The sequence below is a fragment of the Schistocerca nitens genome, chromosome 8 (genome assembly GCF_023898315.1).
Source record: "Schistocerca nitens isolate TAMUIC-IGC-003100 chromosome 8, iqSchNite1.1, whole genome shotgun sequence".
In the NCBI taxonomy this organism is placed as follows: Eukaryota; Metazoa; Arthropoda; class Insecta; order Orthoptera; family Acrididae; genus Schistocerca; species Schistocerca nitens.
Window position 1 is genome coordinate 93,946,551 of NC_064621.1, and position 12,735 is coordinate 93,959,285.

The following is a 12,735-nucleotide window of genomic DNA, read 5'->3' on the forward strand; positions in this document are numbered from 1 at the left end:
GGTGGGAAATTTAAAAAAAAAAGCCTAAGATGGCGGTGATGGTAGGAAATTTAAGAATCCAGAATGGCACAACTGGGCAGTTCTGCTATGTACCCCCACCAATTTATCCTAGCTTTCCAGACAATATCAGCACTGTGTTGAAATGAAACTCTCTACAACTGCATAGTATTTTAATTGTAATTAAAATAAAATTACAACATAGCACCAGAGCAGTTGTCTTGGCTGTGCTCAAAAGTATATGAACGGTATGTCAAATCCTCTGCTGTTCCATCAGTAAAATTCATCTTACATTTATAAACTGCATGGAAACTATACAGTATCTGATATCAAATACGAGAATAAATATAAAACATAGTTTCTAGATATGGTTAAGGGGCTCCAGAAAGGCTCAAAATCATGAAAAGTTCAATTTTTACTTTTTTGCGTTTTCTGAATCTGCAGACTATTACCTTTTAATAGATATATAATTTATTCAATTCCGAAGACTACAACTATTTTTAAATTTTTTTTGAAATGTGTTCTACATGGGTGTGACCCACTGTGGCGCTGTTAAACTGCTGTCAAATGGTGTTATTATTAACGTCCATATTCATCAGGTACATTTTAGTGATGTGAGATAAAGTATGTGTTGTGGCTAACCTGTGATGGTTCAATATATATCGCTGGTGTGATTGTCGATTGTTTCATGTTTATTTACTCTGTCGTTATCTCGAAAATATTCGTAATTAATTCTGTTTCTTGAGTCTCTGTTTTGTTGAAGTATAATAATGAGTAAAAGTAAAGTTATTAGAAATCCTCTGAAGGCTTTTAAGAAAAGGAGAAATGTTGGGAAGCCAAAGGTATGTGTTATTACTGTAAACAATAAAGGCGATAACCAAGTGACTGAACCTAACCTCTCAAGTACACCTGCCCATAGCAGTCAAAGAGGGAAAGAAAATACTTCACAGAAGAAGCTTGGTTCAATGAGTGAAAACTATGAATGTTTTATGGGCGAATCGGATGTGAATGAAATATTTGATATGTCGGTTCTCAAAGGAATTTTTTCAAACTGTGTAAGATGTATTCATTGTAGTGAAGTTGGTCTGGAACTCTCCATAATAAAGCACATAGGACTTGCTAGTGAAATACAACTGAAATGAGATAAGTGTTCATACATGACCACCTTTTGGAACAGTGTTGCAGTAACTGCAACTGAAGAAAATGGTAGCAAAATCTACGAACACAACATTAGATTTGTTTATTCCTTGCGTTCAGTTGGTAAGGGTGCTACTGCAGGTGCAATTTTCTGTGGCATCATGAATCTTCCAAATCCCCCAACCAAGTTTACGACCTATAATAAATTAATAGGGTCTAAAGTAGAAGATGTCTGTATAGAATCTATGAAGAACGCTGTGGAAGAGGCAGTAATGGAAAATAATGGTAACAGAGATTTGACTGCAGCGTTCGATGGTACCTGGCATAAACGGGGACACACATCTGTTCATGGTGTAGTATCTGCCACCAGTATGTATACAGGGAAAGTTTTAGATGTAGCAATAATATCAAAGTATTGTAGATGTCCACAAAAATATAAAGGTACACATGAAAATAATTGCAAAGCTAACTATAGTGGCAGTAGTGGAGGAATGGAAATGCTTGGTGTTGCTGTATATTCCAGCGTTCTGAGGCGTGTGATAAAGTGTGATATGTTAATTACCTTGGTGACGGTGATTCTAAAAGTTTCAAACATGTTCAAGGACTGAAGCCCTATGGTGATGATGTAGTGCAGAAATTTGAGTGTATTGGACACGTACAGAAGCGAATGGGAACAAGACTTCGGCGACTGAAAGCTTCGTACAAAAAACAAAAACTCAGTGATGGTAAAGGGTTGGATGGGAAGGGAAGGTTAACTGACAGTGTAATTGACAAAACACAGAACTATTATGGAATGGCTATTAGGCAAAATACACAAAGTGTCGACGAAATGAAGAAGGCTGTTTGGGCTCTTTTTTTTTTCATACTTCTTCAACCGATGAAAATCCCCAACATAGCTTGTGTCCCAAAGAAGAAGACAGTTGGTGTAAACATAACAAAGGATTGCTAACTGGTGAAGTGTACGCTCATAAGCATAGTCTGCCTGATGCAATAATGGAGGTGATAAAACCTATTTTCAGAGACTTAGCAGCACCTGAACTGTTGAAAAAGTGTATTCACGGAAAAACTCAAAACCCCAATGAAAGTGTAAATAGTGTTACATGGTCGAGAATCCCCAAGACTGTATTTGTTGGAATAGAAACACTTCACTTTGGTGTGTATGATGCTGTTGCGACTTTCAATGATGGCAACATTGTAAGGTGCAAGGTATTTAGAAATATGGGAATGAAGATAGGTTCTAACATGGTACGAGCGATGCTTGCTTTAGACAAGGAACGCCTTCGGGCTGCAGACAGGGCTGTAAAGAGTCTAGAAACACAAGCAAGAGTAAACAGGAGGAGGAACAAGAGGAAGCTGGAGGAGGAGTTAGCAGAGGATGAAGATAATCCATCCTATGTATGCACTAAAAAGTTAATCCAATCTTTGTCGCTCGATTCCCAAAACTTTTATTTTCTCATATTAATTACATGTTTTCTAAGGATCTTCCAAACATATTTGTTTCAAACTTTCAGGAAATGTTACACAGTACCTTCTGCATAATTTAACACAGCCTTTTTCCAAAAAACTGTATATTTTTGAATATATAAATAAAAAATTGCAAAAAAATGTTGTGAATTTTCATTACAATTGAAAAAAAATCATCTTTAATAACTGAACTAAAATTTTGTAAAATCCCTGTGTTAAGTTGTAGCCCATATTCCAATAAATAATCTGTAAAAAGTTCAACTTCCTACCTCAAATACTTTGTGAGGAAAGATGTAATTCATAAGCGTTATTTTAACATTGCAAGTATAGGGCGTTCCGGAGCCCCTTAAAAACCAAAAGACACACATGTAATGTCACTAACGAATTATGAATATGTAGTTGCTAATGATATGTTTTACTTTGAGTACTTTAAGCACAGTGCTTCATGCTCCCGCTATTTCTTGGTGCTAATAGGTTGCAGCATTCATAGTGCTATTACTGTAATGTACATGATATAAGACATAACAGGCATTAAATTAATTATCTTCCTCATATAAATTGTTCTAGGATGCTTGCCATAAGTCTCAGTGTTCATTCAGCATCTAAAATTTCACTAACACGAAGCATGCTATATTCACGACAGGTGTCTCAATGTTATTTTTTACATGAACATATTGGTCAAAGTGATGTCTAACACATCACTGTAGAATCTCAAAGTGAATGCTTCAATGCTGTTTTCATGCCTAAATAGTGAAATAACACATGTGGCTACAAAATAATATGATAAACAGAAAGCTGACATTTCAGACTACAACTAAATCAGGCATTGTGACAAAACTAGCCTGGCAAAGCTTATAAAACCAGGAAACAAGTGGCTAAAGCATGACGCTAAACAGACAAGCAAATGAACATGTACTAGTAGAATGAAATTAATTTCATTATTTGGCCTACACTTTGTGCAAGGTGTAATGCATGCTCTAATCAAGTTTTGCAACATCTGTATTGTTCTATGATCCTTGTCAAGTGATGCAATGGTATATTCGTTTCCAAACATATAAAAGATGTTTTCATTATAATCTGAGGAAATGTTATTGCCAGTTCGAAAAAGTTTATCTGTGATGTTTCACTTTAGGAAGCTCCTTAGATCAGTTTAGATTAGGTTAATACTTACTCTATAGATAACCATATAATGATGTAGAACATTTCAGTTAGCAAAAGATTTCTTTACATGCCATAATTCAAGTTTCTTTTCCTTTTTAATTGTAAAATTACTAATTATATCTAAAAATTCATCTATTGAGTAAAAGGAACTGTAATTCAGAAATTCTTTTCATTAGTTTTTAAATGTTGGTTGGCTCTCTGTAGACTTTTGATAACATGGTAAATACCACCGATTTTTGTGGCAGCGTAATTCACCCCTTTCTGTGCTAAATTTGATTTAACACAAAGCAGTGAAGACCAGCCTTTCTCCTAGTTTTGAAGCTATGGACACTGTTATTCCTTTTGAACTTGTGTTGGGATATAGTGCAAATCTACTGTGAATATCCCTAGTTCCTCAAATAAATGTCTCCAAGATTATCTCGGTTGGGCTGATCGATTATTCTGTTTACACAGTTCTGTGCAACGTATACGTCATTCCTTAATGATGAATTACCCCAAAATATGATGCTATTCAAAAGTACTGAATTAAAATAGACATAGTAAGCTAATTAACTTATATGTTTATTGTCAAAATTTACAGTAACTGTAACAACATAAGTAGCTGAAATCAATGTTTTCAGCAGATCACCAACATGATTCTTCCAATTCAATCTGCACACACCAAAAATTTGAAAAGTACTGGCTCAGCTACAGACTCATGTTCAAACTCCATAGTTATTATTGTGTTGCGCCATTAACTGCACAGTATTGTATATACTCTGTTTTATGCAAATTTAATGGAATCTGAAAGACATTATTTACAATTTCTTTAGCTACCTAGTTTATTCTTGCTTGTTTGGTGTTATTACTATACTTGTAACAGCAGCAAAAGAACTAGCTTAGCATATTCAGGTATATACAGAGGCAAGTCATTAATAGATACTAAAAACAATGAGGGACCCAATATTGAACCTTGTGGAACCCACCCATGATACCTCCCCATTTTGAGGAATCTACTGATTTTTGTACATTATGTAAACTATTTATTTCAACCTTCTGTACTCTTCCAGTTAAATAAGAGTTAAACTATTTGTACACTGTCCAATTTATACCACAATACTTAGGCTTATATAAAAGAATTTGATGACTTACACAATCAAAAGCCATTCAGATGTCACAGAAAATCCCAACTGGTGATGTCTGGTTATTCAAAGTATTTAATATTTGATCACCGAAGCATTTTCTGTTGAAAAGCTTTTACAAAAACCAAATTGGCATTTTGTTAGTACTTGGTTTTTACTGATATATGATGCTACTCTTGAATACATCACTTTTCAAGACCTTTTGACGAAGCTATCAGAAGTGTGATTGGGCAGTAGCTATTGACACCAACACTATTCACCTTTTCATGCAATGGTTTACCAATGGCATATCTCAATCTATCAGGAAAGATGCCCTGTTTTAGTGTGCTATTATAGGTATATGTGACTGAGAATTCTACTTGTCTGTTGGGAGCAAGCTTTTAGTACTTTGTTGAAGATGCCATCAATTCAATGTGAGCTTTTACTTTCTTGTGAGCTTATTGTTTTCCTAGCTTCAAAACCAGAGATGGATAGAATTTTAATTTTATCAAATTGCATAGGTACAATTATATTTCACTGTTTTCTTAGGGAAACTATCTTCATAAATACAAACCCACAAGAAAAAAGTTACATTTTGAATTAGCATCAGGTCGATGCTCACTGCACTAAACTTAGCTACAAGGTAGGTTATTTAGACACCACTGAAGCAAAGCCATGAGTTTATCGAAAGTCTGTACATTCAGAGAATTCAGTGTAATGTTTATTATTAAGCTTATTACTGTAACACCTTCCTTTGCTATTTTTCTTAAAATATATGTAGTCAAATAGCTAAAATGTAATATTTTTTCTAATTTTTAGTTAGAAGAGCGCATTCATTCATATCATACCTTCGGAATACGTACATACAGCTAATCCTAATATAAAAAAAAGACAGGAGGCAAACACATTGACACAGATCTGCAGGAATAATTGGAGATGCGTTCAGATAAAAGGAATGGAATGAAAAACGCAAAAGTGACTCAGTGGACCTTTCACATGCTTCGACAGCGTTCTAAAATAAAGAGAATAAAACAGTGATACATAGAAATAAGTATCCCCTTAGTTTATATACAGGCTGTTACAAAAAGGTACGGCCAAACTTTCAGGAAACGTTCCTCACACACAAAGAAAGAAAATATGTTATGTGGACATGTGTGCGGAAACGCTTACTTTCCATGTTAGAGTTCATTTTATTACTTCTCTTCAAATCACATTAATTATGGAACGGAAACACACAGCAACAGAACGTACCAGCGTGACTTCAAACACTTTGTTACAGGAAATGTTCAAAATGTCCTCCGTTAGCGAAGATACATGCATCCACCCTCCGTCGCATGGAATCCCTGATGCGCTGATGCAGCCCTGGAGAATGGCGTATTGTATCACAGCCCTCCACAATACGAACACGAAGAGTCTGTACATGTGGTAACGGGGTTGCGTAGACAAGAGCTTTCAAATGCCCCCATAAATGAAAGTCAAGAGGGATGAGGTTAGGAGAGCGTGGAGGCCATGGAATTGGTCCACCTCTACCAATCCATCGGTCACCGAATCTGTTGTTGAGAAGCGTACGAAGACTTCGACTGAAGTGTGCAGGAGCTCCATCGTACATGAACCACATGTTGTGTCGTACTTGTAAATTCACGTGTTCTAGCAGCACAGGTAGAGTATCCCGTATGAAATCATGATAACGTGCTCCATTGAGCGTACATACTGACGAAACTAAAATGAGCTCTAACATGGAAATTAAGCGTTTCCGGACAAATGTCCACATAACATCTTTTCTTTATTTGTGTGTGAGCAATGTTTCCTGAAAGTTTGGCCCTACCTTTTTGTTACACCCTGTATAACAGAACAACGGTGTCAAATTGCATACAAAAGAAACTGCGTGCATGGTGTGTAACATTATAGCTCTGCTGACAAATGTTAGATATTTTTTTGTAAACGTAACGTATCTTTGTGACTATTTAGAAATATTTTTCAATAACGGGAATTAGTTCCAGATATGTGTAGAACAGAAAATAAATAAAGAAAAATCGTGACTGGCAGCAGGGATGTTATTATATTACAAACAAGACCATTCTTTTCACAGTTTCAGCCTTCTTCAATTACTTTACAGTGTATTCACTACCAAAAAGGCAGATTAAGGTTTAACGTCCAACTGACGACGGATCACTGGAGATGGATCACAATCTTGGATTGGGGAAGGATAGAGAAGTAAATCAGTCGTGGTCTTCCAAAGAAACCATCCTGAATCTTGCCTCGATTTATTTGGGAAAATAACGGAGTTTCTAAATCTGGTTAGCCAGACAGGATTTTGAATTATGAGCTTCGTGAAAACGAATCCATTGCTGCAACACAGCGCAAAATCGTTCGATCATGGATTTGAGGTCAGGGTGTTAGTGTTTGGTCGACTGGATTATGAGAAAAATGATTTCCGCTTGCGCTCAGCTGTAATCAAGTTTTGCGCTACAAACTAATTAATGCCGACTGTTTTTTCATTTAGTTGTCTGTATGCAGGTCTTCCGTGTTTGTTTTGCATTTGTGACTATCCCTCGGCATATTTTCAGCAAAATTGGAGTCTTAATTTCTCGATCTCTAGCTACAATTGAGCTTATCCAGTCTAGCTGCTATGGCCATGCATGTTTTGCTAGTGTACAGTTCGTGAAATAGCGATGAACTTCCAGAACGAATTTTAGCTCTGCTGTTGTATGTGCCCTCATACGAAACTTCCTGGCAAAGCAAAACTGTGGGCTGAATCAGGACTCGAATGTGGCACGTTTGCAAAGGTCCCAGATACGTGTCCCCATTTAGCTCAAAGTTTTAATCTGTCAGGAAGTTTCACATCGGTTCACACTCCACTGCAGAATGGAAATTCACTCTCGAAACAATCCCGCAGGATGAAGCTAAGCCTCGTCTCCACAAAATCATATCTTCCTGGAGTGACAGTCCCGAAGGTGTGCAGGAAAGCCTCTGTGCAGTCTGGAAGGAAGGTGGTGAGGTACTGGCGCAAGTGAAGCTGTGAAGGTGGGCTGAGAGTAATGCTTGGATGGCTCAATCGGCACTTGTCGACAAAACGCAAAGTTCGATTCTAAAAAATATGGCACACCGGTTTAATCTGTCAGAAAGTGTGAACACTTCCAAATATGAATAAAAAGCATTAGTGAACTCAGACGTTACTTACACATTAAACAGACTGCGTGCCACTAATTGAATCTGAAGCAAGCACACTATGGAAATTAGTGCCGCACCCTTACCAGAGTAGGGCTCCACGCAGCAGGGGTAATACTCCTCGTTGCGCGTGGCGGGCACGGCCAGGATGTCCCACTCGACGGACAGGTAGAACTCACTCAGGTCGATGCCCACGCTCACCAGGTTGCTGCCCGATACTTGGTCCATGTGCTTCAAGTCCACCTGCAAGCACCAGTTCCTTCACTCACTCCCACATCTCACTGGTCTCTGGAACTTCTAAGGAATTAGGTGTATCGGAGACTACAATACTGTATAAGGCCGTGTATCGGATACTAAAACAGATTTGGTCATGTAGCGGATATTCCAGTACTGCTGTGTACTCTCAAACCTCGTCAGAGACAACCCATATTTGAAGAAACACACATCACACTATTATCTTTGATATTCATTCTTACACAATTTTACAATTTTCAATTTGTATTCTCGTGTATTGATAAAAGAAAGTCTTCTGGTGTATAGTGTACGTATAATAATTACAGCCATTTTTCGACCATATACATACCTAATGATAAAACCATGGGAAGCTATTTCATTATGACTAACAATGGATTCACTTCGACACTCACCATGTGTTGTGAGAAAGTACAAAGATTTCGGCACTTTGGTCCCTTACAAATTCACACCCACACCCACACCCACACACACACACACACACACACACACACACACACACACACACACACACACACACACACATACACACACGCACAAAGTACAAAAAGTGAACTAAACTATTAAGGAATATAAATTGATATATAATATGATGAAACACTTTACATCGAAATTTACATATTTTAACAAGTTACTACCTTTCGATAATTTAAATTCTGTGAAAAACTTAGATGACAGAGTAAACACAATACATCTCAGAGTTTGTTAAAACTGGAGAGTTGGGATAAAATTCAAATATTATTTATGTAAATTGGCTCTGAAATATAAATTCTAAAACGTGTTTAAATTAGACAAATACTCGTAGTAACGTAGTATCTGGATTTTTGTAACACTGAAATAATATTTAGAAATTGAAAAGTAATGTTCAGAAAAAAGACAGCATTAAATTGTAGTTTTGTCTTTACGAGTATCCAAAACTATCAAGTTCTTCGAACTCTTGAGAATAGGAAAATTAAATTATATTTAAATAGAATATTATTATTTCGAATGATTGGAGATATTACGTTAAAATTACCAACATGTGTTTAATATTTATGTTTGTCAGCGATCTGCATAATGATGTTCATATGACAAAAACTGTGCTGACATTGGAGAGGTGCATCATGTTTTGTATGGGAAAATGGAGAAAATAATTGCTTGTCAGTTGCGCGATTAGGAAGACGTGTTTTCTAACATCTACACATGTTAATGTATTGCGCAGTGTTAGCGCCCCTCTTTAAGATGTTTGATACTCAACTGGAACAAGAACCAACAAATAAACCGTGAATATTACAGAAACTAATGTGACTTTTCCCCATTTTTTTAAAATTAAGCTGCAACTACGAACCTGAATGTACTAGTTACGCAGTTTCGACTTCTAACAGATCGTAAAGAGCGACGCTAAGTGTACTGTGTTCCCTCATTTTCTTGGTGAAAAAGGAGTACTATACTCACGTCGGCTGTGACGACACGAGCCCTCTCCATCACAGAGCTACGAGAGGTCACAACTGCCAGTATTTGGCCAGCAAGGGGAAGAGAGCTGGTGGCATAAGGTTCTCGATCGGACTTTGCGCCAGTGACCTAGATTAAATTTCAAACCTGTCCGAAAGTTAGGGTATGCTGCACTTGATGGCGATACGTGCGTCGAATGGGGATATTACGCTCGGCGGTTCCCTTTGTGTTATTCGAAAGGAGGAAGTTTTGTGTCGGGGAAGGGATTCACATTCTTCCTTCTATCATCATGTTACTCAAACTTAACATCGCACTATGAACGCACACGTAATACGATCACGTAGACTGAAGCGTTACGCTGAAGACACAATTATCACACGCCGTATGCAAAGAGACCATTGCGTGCAGAAGTACAGAATCCTTTGCCATTGGTGGCTGAAGAGCCCATCAGACGGCCAACAACGCCTAACAAATCTTTCATTTATGTACGAGACAAAGTTGTTTGTTAATGTTTCTCTAACAACAAGTTGCTAAGCTCAGTTTAGAGTTTATAAATGGATACAGTTTTACATTGTATTGTGCCTCAGCAGAAGGCAAACAATTCGGAAAAGGCCGTTAGTGTTTCAATAAATCTGGCGAACCGTCACTAGGACTGGTGACTTTTATTAAATATCATGGAGACTGTGACTCGTTGGAAGCTCTTCAGAAAGTGTAGTCCATTCACGAAGAAGTTAGGTCACAAAATCCTCGTTCGATCTTTACTTGGCTATTGTTCCTCAGGCTGGACTGACAGAAGAAATAGGGAAGATATGAAGGAGAGCAGCGCGTTTCGTGACGTGTTCTCTTAGCAAGCGCGAAAACGTCACGGACACACTCATGCGACTGCAGTGGCAGACGTTACAGCAGAGATGTTGTACACCACGGTGACGCTCTCTGTTAGAACTATGCGGACGAGTGTTCCGACATAATGAATCCTGCCACATACGTCTCACAAAAAGACCACGAATGAGGAATCAGACGAATCCGAGGGCATACCGCGCAAGGCTGTATTTAACATTTACGGAGCCTATGCTCAACCTCGCGTTATAACGCGCGAAAATAGCGATTTGCCGCAAATTTCTAACTAAATCGCTGTAACACAACATTTAAGATTTATTATTTAATTGTATTAAATGTTACTGTAGAATATAGAGTGATTATAACTAAAGCCAAACTTTCAAAACGCTGGTTGGTTGGTTGGTTTTTGGGGAAGGAGACCAGACTGCGTGGTCATCGGTCTCATCGGATTAGGGAAGGATGGGGAAGGAAGTCGGCCGTGCCCTTTCAGAAGAACCATCCCGGCATTTGCCTGGATTGATTTAGGGAAATCACGGAAAACCTAAATCAGGATGGCCGGACGCGGGATTGAACCGTCGTCTTCCCGAATGCGAGTCCAGTGTCTAACCACTGCGCCACCTCGCTCGGTTTTCAAAACGCTGTAGAAATAACACCACTGGTCAGAATGACGTCAAATTGCAAACGGAATATTATTGGAGAAGGGAGAAAACGTATGGCAGAAGAAAAAAAATATTGTGAAAACTGATCAATAGATGGCGCCGTATGTGTCAGAATACGTAAATGAAAACACCTGTCATGCGCACGACCCATTGAATTTGGTATAAACACGCCGGGTGCACGGTTTTTCCTTCTTTCGAATCTGCGACGTTCGCCATGACTGTCTCAATGCAGCATCGCTCTGTGCTTGCAAATCTGTATTACAAGAATGATGACTGTGCTCACACCACTCTGCAGAAGTTCCGTACACTGAAGGGTTTGAAAAAAGCCGTTGGTCTGATGACTGCCTTGGGTCTGGAGAAAATTATTCCGAAATTCGAAAAGACGGTTTCTTTTTGTGTGCAACCTGGTAGAGGGAGGAAAAGAATTGATACATCAGTGGAAGCAGTGGTCACATGAGGAGACGAGTGGTGGTGTGCAAACGTGTAATGCACGGAGAATTGCCCGAACATTGGGCATACCCGTGAGCACGGCGCGTAAAATTCTACGAGACATCCTTCTTTGCTATCCATTCAAAATTACCCATATGCACGAATTGCTTCCTGTTGACCTGCCAGCAAAAGAGACCTTTGCTTTAGAATTCCTTGCTCGCGTGGAAGTGGATAATGACTGGCAGTCGAAGATTTTGTGGACAAATGAAGCACACTTCCATCTGACAGTATATGTCAATACACAGACTTGCCGAATACGGGCAATGGAAAATCCACACGCAAATCAACCACTACCACTCCATTCTGAAATGGTCTCTGTGTGGTGTGGGTTTACCGCATCAGTTATCATAGGGCCATATTTTTTCGAAGAGACAGGTGTTTCTGGTCCTGCTACCTGTACCGTCACTGATAAGTGTCTTTTACGTGACCAAGTGATTCCAGCTCTCCAATAGTGTGGATGTAATCATTTTTATGCAAGATGGCGCACATCCGCGCATTTCAAATCCAGTTAAGCAGCTGCCGAAGCACCATTTCGGAAGTGCTAGAATTATCAGCCGCCTTTTCCCTACAGCCTGGCTGTCCCGATCACCTGATCTTAATCCATGTGACTTCTGGCTGTGGGGCTACCTGAAAGATGTTGAGTTCAGTTTTCCGACTGCAAACTTAGCTGCATTGAAGGCACGCATTGCGCAACACATTCTGAACGTGATCCCGGAAACACTGCGATCAGTTGTGGAACATGCTGTTTCTCAACTTGTTGCGGAAAACGGTAGACAGCATATTGAACATGTTTTGTGCCAATCACACGGAAACCAATAATCCGATTTGATTTTGATTGATGTTTTTTATGCGGTTTTTGGCCTCAGGACAATTAAAAACCGATTTTTCCCATCTGATGTTATATGATCTTGCCGTGGTTGATTGGCTTACGTAACTAACAGTATCACACCTATGGACCGATTGCACACTGAGTAGTGAGCCGTGTGTACTTCCATCTTTCCACGGCTCGTTTCCTGAGCGTCGTGTGGAACCAATATCTT

At 38.7% G+C, this 12,735-nt stretch overlaps 1 protein-coding gene across 1 annotated transcript in view; it reads right to left on the minus strand.

Moving 5' to 3' along the window:
* Positions 1 to 12,735, minus strand: part of LOC126199087 (acetylcholine receptor subunit beta-like 2) — a 298,793-nt gene that overhangs the window by 195,371 nt on the left and 90,687 nt on the right. The window contains exon 6 of the mRNA XM_049935834.1: positions 8,114 to 8,270. Coding sequence (XP_049791791.1) covers positions 8,114 to 8,270 — 157 coding nt within the window. The remainder of the gene's footprint in view (positions 1 to 8,113; positions 8,271 to 12,735) is intronic.